The sequence below is a fragment of the Lytechinus variegatus genome, chromosome 17 (assembly GCF_018143015.1).
Source record: "Lytechinus variegatus isolate NC3 chromosome 17, Lvar_3.0, whole genome shotgun sequence".
Lineage (NCBI taxonomy): Eukaryota > Metazoa > Echinodermata > Echinoidea > Temnopleuroida > Toxopneustidae > Lytechinus > Lytechinus variegatus.
The window spans coordinates 28053392-28072833 of NC_054756.1; the positions used below are offsets into that span (position 1 = coordinate 28053392).

The 19442-nt window shown below is 36.0% G+C and overlaps 1 protein-coding gene across 1 annotated transcript; it reads right to left on the reverse strand.

Moving 5' to 3' along the window:
* Window positions 1-5021: 5021 nt before the first annotated feature.
* LOC121431266 (E3 ubiquitin-protein ligase MIB1-like) lies at window positions 5022-17645 on the reverse strand. Its single transcript, XM_041628776.1, has 9 exons — window positions 17509-17645; window positions 12576-12662; window positions 11096-11224; window positions 10505-10686; window positions 8474-8663; window positions 7794-7872; window positions 7270-7356; window positions 6244-6446; window positions 5022-5178 (listed from the first exon to the last, which is right to left on the reverse strand). Exons 1-9 carry the CDS (start codon window positions 17635-17637, stop codon window positions 5038-5040), a joined length of 1227 nt encoding a protein of 408 aa, XP_041484710.1. The 5' UTR covers window positions 17638-17645; the 3' UTR covers window positions 5022-5037.
* Window positions 17646-19442: the final 1797 nt, after the last annotated feature.

Consider the following 19442-nt stretch of genomic DNA (forward strand, 5'->3'; position numbering starts at 1 on the left):
AAAAAGGAGGAAAGAAGAGTATATAAAGGAGACGTTTAGCGAAATACCTCTGTAATTCGCTTGGGAAAAAATATACCACCACCTTTAGGTTGTCTTCTTGCCACCCCCATCAACATATCCTCACTTCCAGGGGAAGTTCACCCTGACCAAAGATTTATTGTAGAAATACCAGAGAAAACAATAAATAATATCAATGAAGGTTTGAGGGAAATCCATGAAAATTCAAAAGTTATTAGAAATATATATATTTATTTGTGATGTCATATGTAAGCAGCTTCCCATGTATCATGAATTAAAAAAAATCAATGAAATATAATTTTCTCCCCCCAAATGAAGAATTTTTGTTTATACCTTCAGTATATCAACAGACACATTATTTAACACCCGCTCATGAAAGTAGAGATTTTTTTAGCCATCATGAACAATTAAACTGTTGAAATTTATGCAATTTTTATTACATAACATATTCGGCAGCTGCTTATGATGTGGCAAATCACAAATTTTAAATCCTAATAACTTTATTAATCTTTAATGGCTTTCCTCAAACCTTCACCAATATTTTTTTTCATTATTTTTTCTGCTATTTTTACAACAAATTTTTGTCAGGGCGCACTTCCCCTTCAATATTTACTATACTCTGTAAGAATACTCAAACGACACATGTTGTTATTTTGTTTCAGCAAAAATTTAATTAGCATTAATGCAAAATTAGGCATTGAGTTTATTACATGCAGAATATCTACGAGAATCAATATTCCGTGATTATAATTCAGGGAAATTGTTTTTACAATATCGATTGAATACAGAATTAAACCCTATTTTTTTACACATTAAATAACAAGAATAAGTAATAGTACACTCATGTAGGATGCTTTAAAATAGATGTGAGTTGTGGGAACGACCTCAAACAATGTTTGAAGAAAGTCCAATAAAATGGCTACCCAAGTGTTTGTATATTCAAATGAATAAATAAATATATAGGGTGCCAAATTATTCTTGAAGAGAATGTGCAATTGCTACAAGAATATAATTTGCATAATTTCCTTTGTATGCATTTGCATTAATTGCATACTTTAACTTTATGTCAAATACATGTATGACCAATTAAAATCTTAACTGACTTTGAAACTGACAATGATAACACAATCCTAAATGACCTATTTTCAGCAAAAAGAAAAAAAAGCAGCATTTTGTTAACCACGTACAGGTATTCATTACAACTATGAACAATGCAAATCATAACAAACTAATTACATCTATTATATGCTGAGAGAATTATGACAGAACTTTGGTTTACTCGGTCGAGGATGAATAGTATTGGAAAATAGCTTATATAGGGGATTATAAAGTACATACACCTATATGTGCATGTATCCCCATTTAAATATTGATGGGCACAACATTTTCCGCATGAATAATCTCTGCGGTTGAATGGTTGGAAATGTGTCATGTGATTAAAGAAAATTCCCACATGGCTAATGCAAAAGACGTCAATCATTAATATGCCTACTGTTCAAGTGAAACTATTCATGACATCGTATACAGGGTACACGTTAGAGGATAAAGCAAACATCAGCATGCATTAATTATTTTAAATGATTATGAACCATCGTACATTGGGAACACACGAGCCTGCAGCATGCAGTTTTAGGAATTTGATTGAGGATCTCTCAAATTCAGATTCTAATGTTTATGAAATCTTTACTAAATATAGGTATATACGACTGTTAGAATGACTGTTTGAACCAGCGCCCTCAGTGACATGCATCTAACCATTTTCCTTTGGGGCAGTGCATCTTCAGTCCCACTCATGTCACTTGAGGTACGATATAAGTCAGTTTCTCTCTCAGCCGTACATACTGGCCTGCATTCTCAAGTCCATTTCTCCGAGGTCCAACTCTGCGCTAAAACTATGGCAAGCCAAAATTGTCAAAATTCTGTTTACAACTTACTTATTTTACTGGAAGATACACTATTTGGGAGATGTAAACGTTGCATCTGGATCTAAACATACTTAACTACATTTTTATAAACAAAGAACATAACAAAAGCAGTTCATTTTTTTACAAGGACATAATTATGTTTGCTCATATTTCCATTATTTTTAGGAAGATGAACACTATTGCATCTGGATCTAATCTACCTGATTACATTTTTATAAACAAAGAACCTAACAAAAGCAGCTTTTTTACAAGGACATAATTACGTTTGTCCAAATTTCCAATCTTAAGTTTATACACAAAGCTACAAAGTACTGACAAAAGAATTAAAAAAATAAATAATAAATCCAGCTTGTTCAGAAAATCCCATGCTATAAAAGAACATCATATAAGTCCTGTAATTTTCAATGAATTCTACAGAAAAGGCAGTGCATGACTATCCCTAATGTAATAATAATTGCATATAAAAAGCAATAACCCATACACATAGAAATGTAGAGGGAGAGAAAGAGAGAGAGAGAGAGAAAAACAGAGAAACAAAGAAATAAGGGGGAAGAACAATAATAATATGCAACATTTATATTGCCCTTAATACAAATGTTTTAAGCGCAGCATACTATCACCCCAGCTTTGGCACGGCTACCCTGATCGGGCGCTTCGAGCATTCAAGGAATTCCTTCATACCGGGTACCCATTAACTACACCTGGGTCAAGAGTGGCAAATGTAGATAAACGCCTTGCCAAAGGACGCTAGTGCTGTGGTGGGATTTGAACCCTGGACCTTGTGGTTCAAAGTTCGAAGACTTATCCACTGAGACACAACACCTCTCTCTGGGTAGTAGAGCGTAAGGTCTCATACATTTTAATTGAACAAACTGAATAAAGTAATAAATAAATGGATAAATAAAGACAATTAATTGACTGGCATACATAAATAAAGCAACTTTTAAATTTGGAAAACAAAGCACGAAAAAGGCCCTTTTATACCTGAGCCATCAAAGCTCTCAGTTTTGTTTCTTATTCAATGAAACAGACCCAAAAGACACCACTTGGTAATAACATTAAATCCTAACAACTTTCTAAAAATATATCATGATCAACAACACATTAAAATCATGATTCTACTTTAATAATAATATTCATCATCATCATCATCATCATCATCATCAAACTACTCCTACAGTTCAACTACTTTCAATATGAAATTTCATAAATCTTATAGCAGCAAAAGTTGTATATCTCTTATGTGACATTCATATTGATTTTGACAGAGTAGTAAGTTACACAGATAACATGTACAGTGCAATTCAGAGCAGAGCAAGAAAACAAATCAGTTGTCAAATCATGTTTATAAATAAATGGCTAAAAAGTACAAGTAACTTTATCATATTAACTTGTGATGGCTGCATCAAAACACCATCATCTTCAATTGTGGTGAGTATAAAGAATATGACGTTCCACTGCCTTTTCCTCACGCTATGAAAAGGGCATTTCTTTACAAAGAGTATTTGTTTATCGTTTTTAGTAATATTGTATCATGGGGATGAATACACAAGTTCTATAGAGTCATTATAAATATTCATGGTGTGTGTGTATTTTAGTTTTGTCAGATGTGTATCAATCAGATATTATTTACGTCTGAGACCGACCTTTAACGTCACCATCCGAAACCGTGACCAGGGCTCGAACCTCTGCATCAATTTGTAACTTCCCCACAGCTTGGATTACAGGCGCATGCCACAACGCCCAGTTGTTATGGTATTTTCTTTTCTTGATTGTAAAGATAGGTAGTTTACCAGTGGATGGTAAATTTACCTTACTAGTATCCAAGTAAATACACACCATGAAAGACATTTATAAGAATTACGTGCACAAGGTAACTTTGGAACAATATATTGTCACTAATTCAATTAAAATGTCATGATTATTATGTTTTCAGACATTATTTGAGTTTGAGAGCCAGCCCGCACTTACCAAAAAAAAAATACAGAGAAAAACAAATCTGAGCATGCTGAGCCCACTTGTTAAATTTTACTATACATGTAGGGTTGGCTCCGGTTTTAAAGGGTAGCCTAACAATTGTGTTTGATGCTTGATGTATTGAGTTATAGTATTTTTTATAAAACGGGTTCAAGGATGTAGCCAATGGAGAGTGCGTATTCAAGTCACGTGTTCATGCTTTAATTACGCGCAACCTTCCAGTCGTGCATTTTTCGTGCAGCACTGTGCATTTTTTGTGCAGCACTGTGCAATTTTTGTGCAGCATTAGTTCCAATAGCACGTAAAAACTGATACGCGTTCAGTAAAAGAGGCTGGCTAGGATTTTGATGCGCTTACTTAGGCGCGCATAGTAGATACGCCTGTGATGTCATAATTGACAGTCTTGTGATCTCTTCGTCTGTGCGATCGTACACAATTTGGAGGGATTTGAACAAGATTTCCATGAAAAATTCATTTTGCCGACCCGTTTATAAAACAATTAATGCACATTTTAAGATTCGTGATGTTAGTGACGATGCGAGCAACTCTCGGGCATTCACAATATTATGCAAAAGCACTCGGCGCAAGCGCCTCTTGCTTTCGCATAATTGTAAATACCCTCGAGTGTGCTGCATCGTCATAACACACTCATAAATGTGCATTAATTGTATAATAGTATTTTATGGTTGAAATAAATTGAAATAATAAAATAAATTTTAGACTAAATAATCAATTTATCCTTAAAATGGCAATTAACTTAAAAATAGTGCTTTCCGAATTTACAATTTCTGTTTTTTTTTGCTACTCCTAATCAGCTGTAAACACATTTAAATTTCCAAAATGGTGATGTTTTCCCTTTCCTCAACACATCCAAATTTTCAATATACCACAACACAAATGCCAGTACCATGCATGCAAATAATTGTGAGTATAATTCACAATGCCTTGCCAATCGCTCTGACATACATAGTCAGTCCCATAAATGCATTTCTGCGTGAGTATAATTCACAGTGCGTTGCCAATTGCTCTGCAATACAAAAGTCAGTCCCACACATGCATTTCCGTGAGTATCCTTCACAGTGCCTGGCCACATGTTCCACTTCACATGCAGTTGATTTTAATAGAGTAGAATTCTTTTTTCCACAGGTTTTCTACAGATCGGGCACTCGGACATCCGGTCACCACAGAGCTGGCAAGTACCATGGCCGCAGAGGAAGATCATGTTCTTGATACGATCCAAGCACACAGGACAAACGGTCTGAAAAAAGAGAGAGAAAATTGAAAAAGAGAAAATGATGACAATATTTAGCTGTTATACAGTACATTTTCAACCAAAAAATCATAAATAAGGAGAATTACACATAACATATCACATAAGAAAGGGTTGCATTAAAATCCATTTCAAAACACCTTTTCAGTAATAAACACATATCAATTCTCAAGTTAATTTCAATGAAAATGGCTTAGTTAATAGGTTTACCAACTACTGTAGTATTATGACATCACTGGCATCTGTATTCATTCATTCCAGTCATGCCACACTTTGCCACAAATCAAAATTTACATCACTGCAAAGAATACCTACTGATTATCCAAACATGAAGACATACCACACAAATATGGTATCAAATTATTTTGGAGAAGATACTCTTTCAGGCCATAAAAAATAATTTGTGAGGTGTCAATTTTTTTACTCAAATGGATATATCGCTATAGTGGAATTTAAGACCCTTTTGGCATAAAGCTGATGATTACAAATTTGCAATAACATTGAGTTCAAGTTTTATGAAAAAAAAAACAGACTTATGAGAACAAAGGAAGGTCAATAATCAGATGATACATAAAATACATATATACATAAACCCCTCAAAAAAGGTTTGGAAATCTGACTGTGATGAAAAATCCCTCCTCGGTTCTAGTAAATATTAATGTCTGATTGATACACCAATGATTAGATCATTTTATTCTCTTTAAAATGATACCCTACATGATATGATTATGGTTCACATGAAGGTGCAGTGCCTTGAAATGTGGGGGCAAGGTCAAAATTCAAAAGTTGCAAAATGACAAAATATTGAAAGTCACTGTTTCTTTTCTGTGGTGATGAGTGTGTTTCTCAGCAGTTTCTTTTGTTATCATGCACCTCAACATCAACATTAACATGGAGATCTGTGAGATAACATGGTTTGAAATACTCATGCATGTTTGTTATGTGTTTGCATGTGCTGAGGTGTGTTTGATTCCATATTAATATTGTTATTAAGGTAAAAATTGATTGAAAATTCCTTGAAACCCCTCCCAAAGACTGATCTTCATATGTCACCTGTTCTTTGATGTCCTGTAGCTGCTGCTTGAGCTTGGTGACCTCCAGGTTAGTATTGTTCATCTTGACCGGCTTCTGACTGGATGACATCGCAATGTTGGCACCCCCGGTGCTTGGATTGGTGTTGGTGTTAGTGTTGGCGGTAGTGTTGCTAGCTGCAGCGTTGGATGGCGGAGAAGGTGCTGTAGGTGACGAAGGTGGCGCTAAAGGTGGAAGAGCAAATTGAAGAAGGAATATTTATAAGGAATACCAGAAAGGCTTGGTACAAGTTGGCCAGTAGCTTGCAACACAAGTTTGTAATCAATTGTCACAAGCACATGTTTTCTCTTCAAAACATTAACAAGCAACTAAACAGAAATGGCTCTCCAAATTGAGAGTATCCGCTAGAATTTTTGTACATAGGAGGCCTGCTGCATAAAAAACTTGCCACAAGAAAAATCAATGGCAAACAAAATGATGCCACTGACACTAAACTTATTTTAAAAAACTCATGGTAAAAAAAATACCAGTTTTTCTTTTATGCAACAGGCCTAATAAAAGTTTTTCTGCTACGTGAAGAAAACAGATGGAATAAGAGAAAGATCTATGAAAGACAGATGAGTAAGACAGCATAGGGTATTTTCCCCACAATTCACAAGTTATTTAGTATTAACTTTACTTTCACAGATAAGAACAGGATGAGAAAGAACATAGTTCTCCCTGAAGTCTATATCAATGAGAGGGTAGTCTGAACAAATTAAGCCAACACTGAAAAAAGCTGTGAGATTTAGTGTATTTTTTACACCAAAGAAAAACAATTTAACTGTTGATGAGAGTGAAGTTCATGAAAATTATCATCACCATAAAATCACAAAGTTTCCATCATCACCATTATCACCTCCATCATCATTATCATCATCATCATCATCATCATCATCATCATCATCATCATCATCATCATCATCATCATCATCATCATCAACATCATCATCATCACCATCGCCACCATTATCATTACTGTTATAGCTAAGTTTCTTGACATTTTACCCTTTCCTCCACAGCAAACCACAAACGGGACAGTCTTCTCAATGTCTGCACGGCACTGGACACACTTCTTCATCAAACTTCCGCAACCTGGGAATGAAGGAAAAAGAATAACCTCAAAAGTAACACATAAATGTTAATCAACAAACTAAATGAGAACAATCAATACCATTTTCACTGAAAATTGACTGAAAGACATTCATACAATCCATGTAAATTGATGAAGTCAAAATTTCAATCACACAAATTTGTTACAGTAACAAGTATTGTGAAACAGGCCCCTGGTTGGAACCTTCTACTACTAAATGTAAATACAACTATCACCCACGAAGCAAAAATATCTCTTACAAAGAAAATGATAGGTGAAAATAATATTTTTCAATGTTTATGCCCTGTAAACTAACAAGTTCTTGTCCTGCAGTACCACATGAATGTTGAGCAATAAAATTCACCCTACACAAACCCTGGTCCCCACCCCCTCCCATTCCCAGTTTCAGGTTTTAATTGAATAATGGATGTGTTCATACCATCACAAGCACACATGTGACTGCAAGGGTGGAATAAGACGGAAGCCATCTTGTCTGAACACACCACACACTCCTCAATCTAATGGACAGAAAGAGAGAGAGAGAAAGAGAGTGAAAAAACAACAAAAATGTGTTAGGAATACTCAAAATAATGTACCCGCCTACTTACATGTGTTGAACCAAAAATGATTAATCTGTTCCCCAAAATAACCTCTTTTTTTTTGAGTCTCTCACAAATCTTGAGACCAAATTTGAAGATCCAAAGTCCAGCAACATTTATAAGTGCATGTCAAACCCCCAGTTGCTCAAAAATGAGATTTAATGCAAAAATACAAATGTGACTTTGGATTTTCCTGGATGTGGTATGGGTTACGGTGATCTGTGGACCAGTTATACATTTACTATTTACTTCAATAACTGTGATACATGTACATCCCTTTAATCTAAGCTATTCATCCACTTGAATGGCTATAACGAGGACAATAACACAAAATTCCTTGCGCTGTGACCCGCCTCACTGACCCAAGCACTACGCCTTCATCTAGCTGCATCCAGTGAAGTACATGTATTTGTTAAATTTGATTTGTTTCATCTTTTATATACAATATATATAATAATAATAACAATAAAATATGATTCTCGCCAAAATTCAGAAAAGTATAATTTTGTGGGGTACAAACCTTGGTCCTGGATTGGACCGGTTCTTTACAGATCAGACACTTCTTGACCCTCGGTGAGCAGAGTGAGCAGGTGGCAATGTGTCCACACGGACCGAACAACGTATCCCGTTTCATGTCTGAACACACCATGCATTCCTCCAACGATTCCTGTTCGCCGCCATCTGTGCCATCCATTAACAGGTTGGATTGGCTAAAACAATAAACAAAGTGGATGCATTGATAGAAATTAAATAAATATCATATCGCCTCTGTAATCCTCCTTTTTCAGTGAAAATACATGCAAAACAATTGTAAATGCAGTAATGACACGGTAGGATGTGAAAGATATTGTATGTTTGATTTTGCCAGCGCCATAATGTGGCTGCGACGAATGCAAGGAACGCTCCCCAGGGAGTGGAAATTGTGCACTTTTCTTGCTTGATTGAAATGAATCCAATGACCGGGGTAATAATATGCTGTAACACGCTTTGGGCCATTCTGGGAAAAGCGCTTTATAAAAATTGGCTATTATTATTATTAATGACACTAAAACCAAAGATACTACAAGGGGAAGATCGGACAGTACATAGACCGAGAAATGAAACGCTCGGGAAGAGCGCCCCACAGCGTTGAGTAAGTAACGACCTTTTTTGACCTTTGCGTATCACGAGATAGTTGTGTACAAAACATATGAGAGAAATGATGAAGGGTTGAAGGGATAGACTATTTTTACATTTCAAATTTTTTTTTCTTCAAATTTTCCCCCCTTATATTTGAGATGAGTATATTTCAGATGTTTCTTGGTAAGAAAATATGGAAACATTTTCACGAGCCACTCTTGAGCCCTCTCCAAACTCCACTCTCTCATTTTCCCCATATGTTTTATACACAGTCGCGTGCCGATATGCGAAGGTTTACTTACTCAACGCTGTTGGGCGCCCTTCCCCATAAGCATTTATCGAGCGTTTCAAAAAATCGCCGAAGTGTCCGATCTTCCCCTTGTAGTATCTTTGCTAAAACACACTGAATGCCAGACCTTTTGTAAGATGCCAAGGGGGTCAAAACGTAAAGAAGGGACAATAAGAAGAGGATCCCGATTCCACAGAGACCTCTGAAAGACTGCTGAAAGACCATGAAAATTGCTCATCTTTCAAAGGTATTTCAATGAACTTTCAAAGACCTCGGAGGTCTGTCTAAATTCACGATTGATCTTTTCAGTAATCTTCGTGGTCTCCATGATCTCCACAACTTTTTGAAACGGTTCAAAAACGGTTCAGAAAAAGATATTTCAGCAATCTTTCAGCACTCTGTTGATGAGCTTTCAAAGTTCTTATTAGTCTATCCATGATGTTTAAACAGTGTCACAAGATTTTTGCAGAGATCACTGAAAGACCCATGAGATATCATTAAAAGATCATTGAAAGACCAGGAAAAGTCCATGGAAAGAATTCTGAAAGATCACTTGTTGCATAAAAGATCTCTGAAAGATCTCTATAGGTATAGGCTATTCTAAGCCCAGTAAGACAAGAAGTATCAATTAGTCTTTCAGACTTCTTTGAGGGGGTCTTTCGGAGCCATTCCAAAGAGGTTTCAAATTTCAGTGATCTAGGAGACTGCTGTAAGACTTTGCCAATGTTTGGCTTTTCAAAGGTCTCAAAGGGCTCCTTTCTCTGGAATGGGGGCCTGTGCTTCTCCTTATGTCATATATACAACAGGAAATACAGGAATACCACTGTGGAAGATGCTGTGAGGTAGAATAAGAAGGAACAATAAGAGAAGAGGGAAAAGTCATTACTCACCAACTCACGTGTGTTTCTCCTTGTGATATTCAACCAATTTGAAATACAAGAAAATCACCTTGGAGGATGCAGAGGGTGAAAATAAGGAGCAAGAGAAGGGAGACCGGTCCTGTATCACTAACTAACCTGTACTTCTCCTTGTGACCTTTGGTCAATGGCAAATTATTAGGAATACCATTGCGGAAGATGCAGAGGGGTAAAATAAAAAGAAGGAACAAGGAGAAGAGGGAGAGGTCCTGTACTGCGATCTCACCTGTGCTTCTCCTTGTGACATTTGGCCAACGCCCTGCAGAGGTTTGGATCCGGGCACAGGTCCATCGGGGACTGGCCCTTCTTGTTCTTGACGTTCAGGTCTGCTCCGTTCGCCGCAAGGAAGCACGCAATGGATGCACTGCTCTTCTTGTCACCAGACTGAGTTCCTAGACCCATTAAGAGCTGATACAATCATTGGAAAGGGAAAAAAATGAAAATGAAAAAAGTCTGGTTTGCTGCATTAACCCAAATGAAAAAGAACAACAAGATAAAGAAGAAGAACGATAACAATAATTTCTGAATTTACGATTGATTAGTGTTGGATTATTATCTTAAAGCTAGTAGATACATAATGATGTGATGTAGGAAGGTATTATGGAGGTTTGTTTGAAGTGACCAAGTCACATGTTTGACCAATAACTTAGCGGCTAGCAGTATCACTTTCACTCTAAATATCTTCATTTAGTTAAAATTCTTATTGAATTATTGTTGGTTTGGGGTGGCTGGTCACATGGGCAAGCCATTGAAATTCATTTTGGTTGACTTGTATATAGGTTTGATCTGGGAGGTCGTATACATGGCATTACCCTACCTTGCCAACATCCTGCATGTCCTGCAGTTGTCTGAGTTGCGAGAGGGTGTGATGACGTAGCGCCTCGTGGAGGGGTGTGTCTCCATCTTTGTCCGGGAGATCAAGCTTAGACCCGGCTCGCACCAGCAGCTAAATATTCATGGTCATAGATGAAAAATATGAGACTGGATGAGCAAAGGTACTATACACATAGCTCAGAAAAATCTGGGGGGGGGAGGGGGCTTCCCCTGGAAGACTCATTGATGTATTTATTTTATTAGAGGTAACCTTTTCTTTCTTTATTCACTTTTTGCTTTTCAAATCATTCAGGGAGTAAAATTTCATTTGATTTGGAAGTTGATAACGTTTCTTTAGTTAGTGATATTTTTAAAAGGACATTTTTAAACCAATTATGAAGTTGATAACGTGTATTTTGCTTGCAAGATTTTCAGGGAAGTGCAGTTGTATTCCCTAGCCAAATATGCCCCTACATCCACAAAATAATGGATCCAGCTCTAAAATGTACATGTATGCACAATAGGAAACAACCATAATCTTTTAGGTTTGCAAATTTTTAACATTTATATCTTTCTCGATTGAGCTGGCATTACTATGGTGAAAAAGAGGTGAATGTTGGACACATCTCTGAACACAGGACTCCCTCTCTTGACGACTATTACTCAACTTTTTCATCCACAGTACAAAAGTACATCAATATAGAAATAGTATTTTTTTTTGTATTTATATGCAGGTAATCATTTCTGCACCTGTATAATGATTTAACTTTTAACATTATGTATGAACATATGAAGGCTTAAATACAATTGTATTATAAAAAATCAGGAAATACAGTGATGAAATTTATATATATATATATTTGGAAATTCAGAATAGATCAGACTTGTTTGGCAAAAAAAAATCAATCATAGCTAGCAGCAAACAATAAGAAATACAATTAAAAAAAAAGTTTATTTGAAATTTCATTTTGTATTGAACCCGTAATAATTCATTGGGGACCTTTAACAACTTCTGTAGCCACTTTTTTACATTTCAGGGCAGAGCAAGATATAAATGTGAATTTCTTAGGGGGCTATTCACAATGAGGTAATTTCTATATTTTGAGGGATATTTCTTTCATTTTAATTTTTGTATACAGTGATTAATTATACTGTCGAAAAAATCTCCTAATTCTGTCATATTTAGAATGTTAATTTCTAAATGCTCCTGAATATTGTACGTGGCAGATCTTGAGGCAACGTTAGAGTAGATTCCATTTTGAGAATTTTGGGGGTGATTTGGGCAGTTTTGAGGATGCAATTGCCCGTTGCTCCAGCTCCTTGTTGGATCTTTATCCCAAGCACAGCGCCATTAATGTAAATGAGTCTTTAAGCTTCACAGATGTGTTGGAAAAGGCAACTGTAGTACAGACCCATCTTAATTTGGTTGCCATACTTGAACACAGGCCAACAAACGCATTCAAGATATTTGAGAATAGGCTTACTCTGACAATCTGTGTGTGTTGACGCTCAACGGCCAAATGAAGAGCCGATTGCTGGTTGACATTCTGAATATCTAGATTAGCTCGACCCTGTATGAGAGAGAAAGCGAGAGAGAGAGAGAGAGATGATTATACAAACAAAGTTTTTACAGTAAAAGAGATGTCATATGATAAACCTAAGAGCAATCCTAGTCGGATTAATTGCATAACATCAAAATAACTATGCAATGTATTGTCAAGACATAAATTGTGCATCTTTTTTGACCCAAACTACGTAGTTTGGGTCATTACCTACTATTTGAAAAAAAAATTGATAATTCATGAGATATTAAAAAAAAAGAATTTTTCTGAGAATTTGATTGGCCTGCCACTGTTATGAATCAATTATAACCATTTGTAAATCACTTCCAGTTGCTGTTTACATTAAGTCTAAGGTAATTATGAATAAGAAGTCGGTGAGATAAATTATAGGACTAGGAATTTATAAACAGCAATAACATAGCTGAGTGAATACAGAATCATTATCATAATGCAACATCACACTTGAGCTCCAAAGCCAATGGTAATATTTCACGACTTCACCAATCTTGTATTATCCTTCAATTTAAACTGGGAATTCTATCCTGAGGTCAAGTAGAAGTTAGAAAAAAAATATTAAAATCCAAATGATAAGTCATGTGTATTATTCATTATCGAAGTCTTTTTGGTTGAATGCCCATTAGCCATTAAAAGGCCAATGGTTCCGGCTGCATGTGAAATCCATATTTTTATGCATCACTTTATACAGAACTGCAACCTACTCTGAAAAAATAATATTCTCAGTCTTTTGATCCTATTCTCAAATCTTAAATCCAATTTTCCTTAAATCCTGAAAAACATACCAAAACATCATCCTTAAAAATTATACTAAGGGTGTGTTTATGCTTCCATTGCGAGGACAGAATCAGCGATTTCAAACGTCGATTCAAAACGCCGATCGTAAACGTGGTTCTGGGAGTGCTGTTTATGCTTCACTTTTCAGAGCAAATCATGATCTCCAGCTGGCTTTGCATCGTAAAGCGAGGTCAAATTGGGCGCGCCTTTTTTCGGAAGTTTTTTTTCCGATTGTTGTTATTACGTAGAGATAACATGGAGCAATACGACTGTATTTGCCCGCGGATTTTCATCTCACCGGAAGCATGTACCAAATGACGTCATTTAAACACGTTTACGATCGTGGTTCTGTTTATGCTTCCCCAGAAAGCCTGATTCTGGTCAAACGACGTTTACAAACGCACCTTTTTGTGAGTTTACGATCAGCGTTTTGAAACAGCGTTTAAATGAAAGTAAGCATGGACGCAACCGTGTTTTGGACTAATCACGTTTGGAAACGCTGATTCTGGCCTGAAAAGTGGAAGCATAAACACGGCCTAAATACGATAAATTCCTGCTAACTGACAGCTCTGCTTTATGTGTATTCCTACACATAGACAAGCACCAGCAACTTTCATAAAGGATTTAAAAACCCACTCAGTTGCACTTGGTAGTTCTTTTAGATTGTATAATTCCATTTGTTTAATTCATTGCAAGTACTTTAGGCCCTATCGGGAATAGTATTTTCAATTATCAATCTTTTGCAAATGATAAACATTCTTCATGCATTAATGTTTCGATTTTAATATTTGTATACATGCATTGCTTGTAATAATTGAGTAAATATTTTTTTATAATGGAATAAATAAATGATCAATCCAATAATAATAGTAATACTACTACTAGTAATAATGATAATAATACAAATAACAATTATGACAACAATGACAATACTATACTAGTACTTCTACTACTCCTACCATGGGCCGAAATCTGTCCCCGAAGGTAGGGGGACAGGGGCTGACCCCGACCTAAAAAAAAGGTTTTCACCAAAAATGTAAGGTCAAAATATGTGTATTATTTCGATTGTGAATGATGTATCTTTCTCTCCATCATAAAAGAATATAGTAGGGGGGACATTTGATAGTGTGTCTCCCCTACTATTTTTGGTAGGGGGGACATGTCACCTAGATTTCTGCCCATGACTACTACTACTACTACCGGTACTTCTAATGGTTTTTTTTTCTTATGTTTCTGTAAGATGAACTTTATGGCCCGTATTCTGAAGTCGGGTTTAACTTAAATTTAGGTTTAAAGTTGTGGTTTAAGTATGGGAAGCCAAAAGTATCATATTTTTTAGTAAGTTGTATGTTTCTTATGTTTACTTTACTCTTTCCTGATTCATCGATGGTGAAGACAATAATCTTTTTATACTTCCTAGACAATTATGAATGATTTGAGAACAAAATGAGCTGAAGTATGATATCGCTACTGTTAGTAATTTATGTAACAATCAGCTCGCCATACTTAAACCACAACTTTAAACCTGAGTCTAAGTTAAACCCGACTTCAGAATAGGGGCCTATGACATGACATGTGAGGTGAATATCCCCTTTAGATAAAATGGAGCTTTCTCATTCTACCATTAATAAAAACTTTCCTTGGAAATCTTTTGCAAGAATGAACCAGCAAAACAGATGCACCATTAGATATCCGGGGAGGGGGGGGGGGGGGGGGGGGATCTGGAAGTTTCGGTTGAAACAATGTTTTTTCTTTTCTCCTTGAGAATTTTTTTTTCTTAGTCCAGTGAGACAATTTTTTTGCCCCTTTCAGATGATTTGTCGGTGACCAAGTTTTATTTTTACTCTGATGGTAAGTCAATTTTTTTTGGGGGGCTAATATAACGAGTCAAGTTTTTGTTTTGGGGAAAAAATTTCCAGCCCCCCTGGATATCTAATCGTGCGTCCCTGACATGGCTGGACTGATAAAACCTTGTATCTCAAAATTTAAAAATTTTCAGGGCAGCTTAGAAAAGACTACATAATGTAGCAATGGTGGCAGTCTCATATTGTCTGAAAAAAAGTCTTCTATTACCTGTGTATAACTCTTTCGAGGCAAAAGAAGGTTCCTACCCACGTTATAACTCTAAAATCTAGCTTATTCTGAGCTGTCATTAAACTATTTACATTTTGAGATACAAGGTTTTATCAGCCCAACCACGATAATGTACTTTTGTGAAAATAAGTTCTGTTTTAATCTTTTATCACTTTAACATAGTTCTTCAAATGAGTGACTTGAAGGCGAGCGGCTTCGGAGAAAAGTTGAGCTTTAAAAATTCCATCAATTTATCACGATAATCAGTCAGTGGGTGAAAAAAATTAAAACCATTCACTTCACCTCGAATTAAACACCAACGTGAAATGGAAGTTGGAAACCCCAACTGAAATAAAAGCCAATTTCAATATCGAAAGAAACTGGGAAACGGCCTTGTATAATTTTAATCTAGGAAACGTTTCATGAGGCTTATTTTTGGCACTGATTTGCAAACCTACATTTTACTTGGGGAAAAAATGGGGGCAATGTATTAGCTAACACAACTGTGTAATACCCGAGCACTGAGAGCTCTGAGCATTCGCCGGTAAGACCTGTCAAAACTAATTATCCATTATGTTATGAATGGAATAATCTAAGAACAGCAGTTGTGGATGTTTTATAACCGAGCTTTCCTCTGGGTGAGCACAATTTTTCTTTTCATTGCTTTTCTTGTTTTTGAAAAAATGAAAACTACTGGGGGCCATTTTGGGCTAAATACTGTTTTCTTATTCATCTCCTTTAATTGTAGAGAATTATCGTGAAGTGAAAAGAAACAAAAACAGAGCTAAAAGGATTGACTGTCAGAACTAATTCACTAAAGAAGCCAACCTACATGTAGCTCCTTTCTGTAAACTCTCTTCCTAAAAGGATTGCTGCCTTTTTTATTGACCTTAGAGTTTGACAACTTGATGATAATGGCAATGATGATGAGAATGATAATGGTGATGATATCAATGATGATGACAATGAAGATGATGATGATAATGGTGTTTATGATGATGACAATAATGATGATGATGATGAATAACGATGTTAATGATGATGTGTACACATCCATTTTCCATTATTCAAACAAACACTTAAAAAACAAGTGACTCTGACAGTCTTGCCAACATCATGAAATAATACATGTATACTGTATAATATTGTGGCAGTTGACTTTGCAACATCAAAATTTTGCACACACAAAAAACTTTTGAGTAAAAGTTTCATGGAAATGACCTCTTTCAATGATTTTGTAACTGAGAAGTTGTGTGAAATAATTTTGGAGAACTCCTTAAACAGTAAGTTTAAAGGTGTAGTGTATGATAGTTAATCTCAGACAAGGGCAGTGAATAAATAAAAAAACATGCTTATTGTTTATTGTGAATCAAATTTTTAAAATGGAACTTTGTTGTTTGAAATTTTAAACATTTGTTTCAACTGCTTAAACAACTACTGCAAGGTTTGTACAGTAATCAGCATTGCATAAACATTTTAAACAGCATTTTTGCTGTGTTCAAATCCATCCAAGCTTCATGGAATCTGAACTACTGGTATATCATCTCTCTTTTCATCTTTATACGTAGTTCATTGATCATAGCTTTGAGCTTCTTGAAATATGGGCTTAAACTTTCAGAATTAAGTTGTAATCTTGTTGCTATGGGTACGATCCGAGTAAAGTAAAATGTTTCATGCAAAATTTGAAACCGCAGTACGCAGTAGCACATCCGCGAGGAAAAACACTCTTTACTTCCAAACGAAAATTGCTTCCGGAAGAACCATTATGTTCTCATCAATGCTTAAACCTGTTTAAAAAGGCAAAGGGATCTCGAAAACCTTTGTGGGGTGGTTTTCCAAACTGGTTTGGAAGATCGCTTCCAAGAGGTTAAACTAGTTTCCACTTAACTGGTTTCCACTAATCTAGACTTAAGACTGTAATGAGAACAGGGGGGCGATTAATCCTACTGACTGGACATTTAATGGGGGAAAAAAAACCCTTTTGTTTTACCTGGTTGACAAGGAGTTCAGCAACTTCTACATGGTTATTGAGAGCCGCAAGATGGAGGGCGGTATAACCATCGTCTTTCTTTTCATCTACAATCCATGGCCGTGGCAGCCGGGACAGCAAAATCCTCATGGCACTGTGAAAGAAAAAGAGACATAAACAATGCTGACAATTATTGTTATTACTGGACATGGTGGCTCAGTGGTAGAGTGCCCGTCTCGTGTACGGGAGGTCGTGGGTTCGATCCTCGGCCGAGTCCTACCAAAGACTTATAAAAGTGGGACCTTCTGTCTTCTTGCTAAGTGGTCAGCATTTAGATTGGAGAAGGGTAATAAAAATATCACGTAATATGTTATGCATGGCCCAATGAAAGAGTAGTTTTATAACCGAAGTGGCTACCCTAGCTGGGTAAATAAATAATTATTATTATTAGGAATGTCATTAAAGGCTAATCCACTGATAAGAAGGATGAAATATAGTGTGCATATCAGATGGAGAGTGGAGAAAAAAATTAAAATTTCTGAGGAAAAAAATTGACCATTCAACAAAGACGATACTGGTGATGATAATGACCAATATGAAGATGATAATGAAATAATAATAATGCATGAAATTTGTATACTGCACTTTCCATCTTGATTAGATGCTAATAATGCTAATAACCATGACAAAGTGATGAGAGCAAAACCAGCAAATCGCAATAACAGTAATAATGGTGATGATGATTATCGAGATTTTATAAAATAAAAAGTATGGCCTCATCAAAGTGCATTAGTTTACAGAATACAGTCTATTATAATTGTCAAAAGTGCTAAACAAACAACTTTTGATAAACAATTCAAGACAACAAGCAATTTACCCCGTCCCCAGGGACGAGCAATCTTAGAAAACAAAGTTTTATTGAATAAAGCAAAATGACAATGTCCTGTGTTTTAATTGATACTCATGGGATACCTAATCTCCTTTATACAGATTCCTATTTGCTTGAAATCAAAACTTCATTCAGCCTAATAGACAATAGCAATGTCCACATGAGATATCATAAACTTAAAGCACATAACCAAACCTAAAAAGCCTTGCCAGGGAAGGGATTACATGTGATGAAAAAGGTACAGCACTAAAATCACAAATTTTGAGACAGATAAAGCCCTGGAACAAGAGGGAATTATACAATTTGAATACATCATGAAGATGCTTAAGTTGTACATTCATTTTTTGCATCAATCATACAGGTTCTTATTTTATAATTATTAAAGAAGACATATTGGACTTGTGCTGATGGTTTGTGTGGAGTACACGAAGCATTACCCGAGTTATAAGTTCAGAAATGTAGAGCCTTTACTCACTGATGTGCGGCCTGTAGTGGGTGGTCTTGAATAGTTTAGTTTTGGACTTGTACTTATGGTTCATGTATGCTACACAACACAAACCATTACCCAAGTTAAAATTTCAGACACGTTGAGCCTTCAAGTCCTGGGTCGAACTCACTGATGTGCGACCTGTAGTGGGTGGTCTTGAATACAAGGGAAGAGATGGTGACTGAGCACTCTCCTCAACCAACTATTTCGTGTGATTCTCAACTAATGGGAAGTGCAAGAAATATGCGATGAATTGCAAGTTAAAATTCAAGTGAAAGGGGTCACTGCCATTAGAAAGTATCCACAAGAAAAGAAAATGTGTAAAGAGGGTGTTTTTTCTGAGTGTCAAAAATGCCAAACATGAGAAACAAATCCCAAAATCATGACGGCCTAAAACTTGAATAGAGCACATGTATGTAATTTGCAAATCTGGGGCACGTAACACAAAACTTAGCAATGATCGTAGAACATTTTTCTATGACCGATTCCATTGACTACATTGTACAATCAATCGTGAAAATCAAGCGTACGATTAATCGCTAACATTTGTGTTACGGGACCCTGGTATATGTCTGTAAA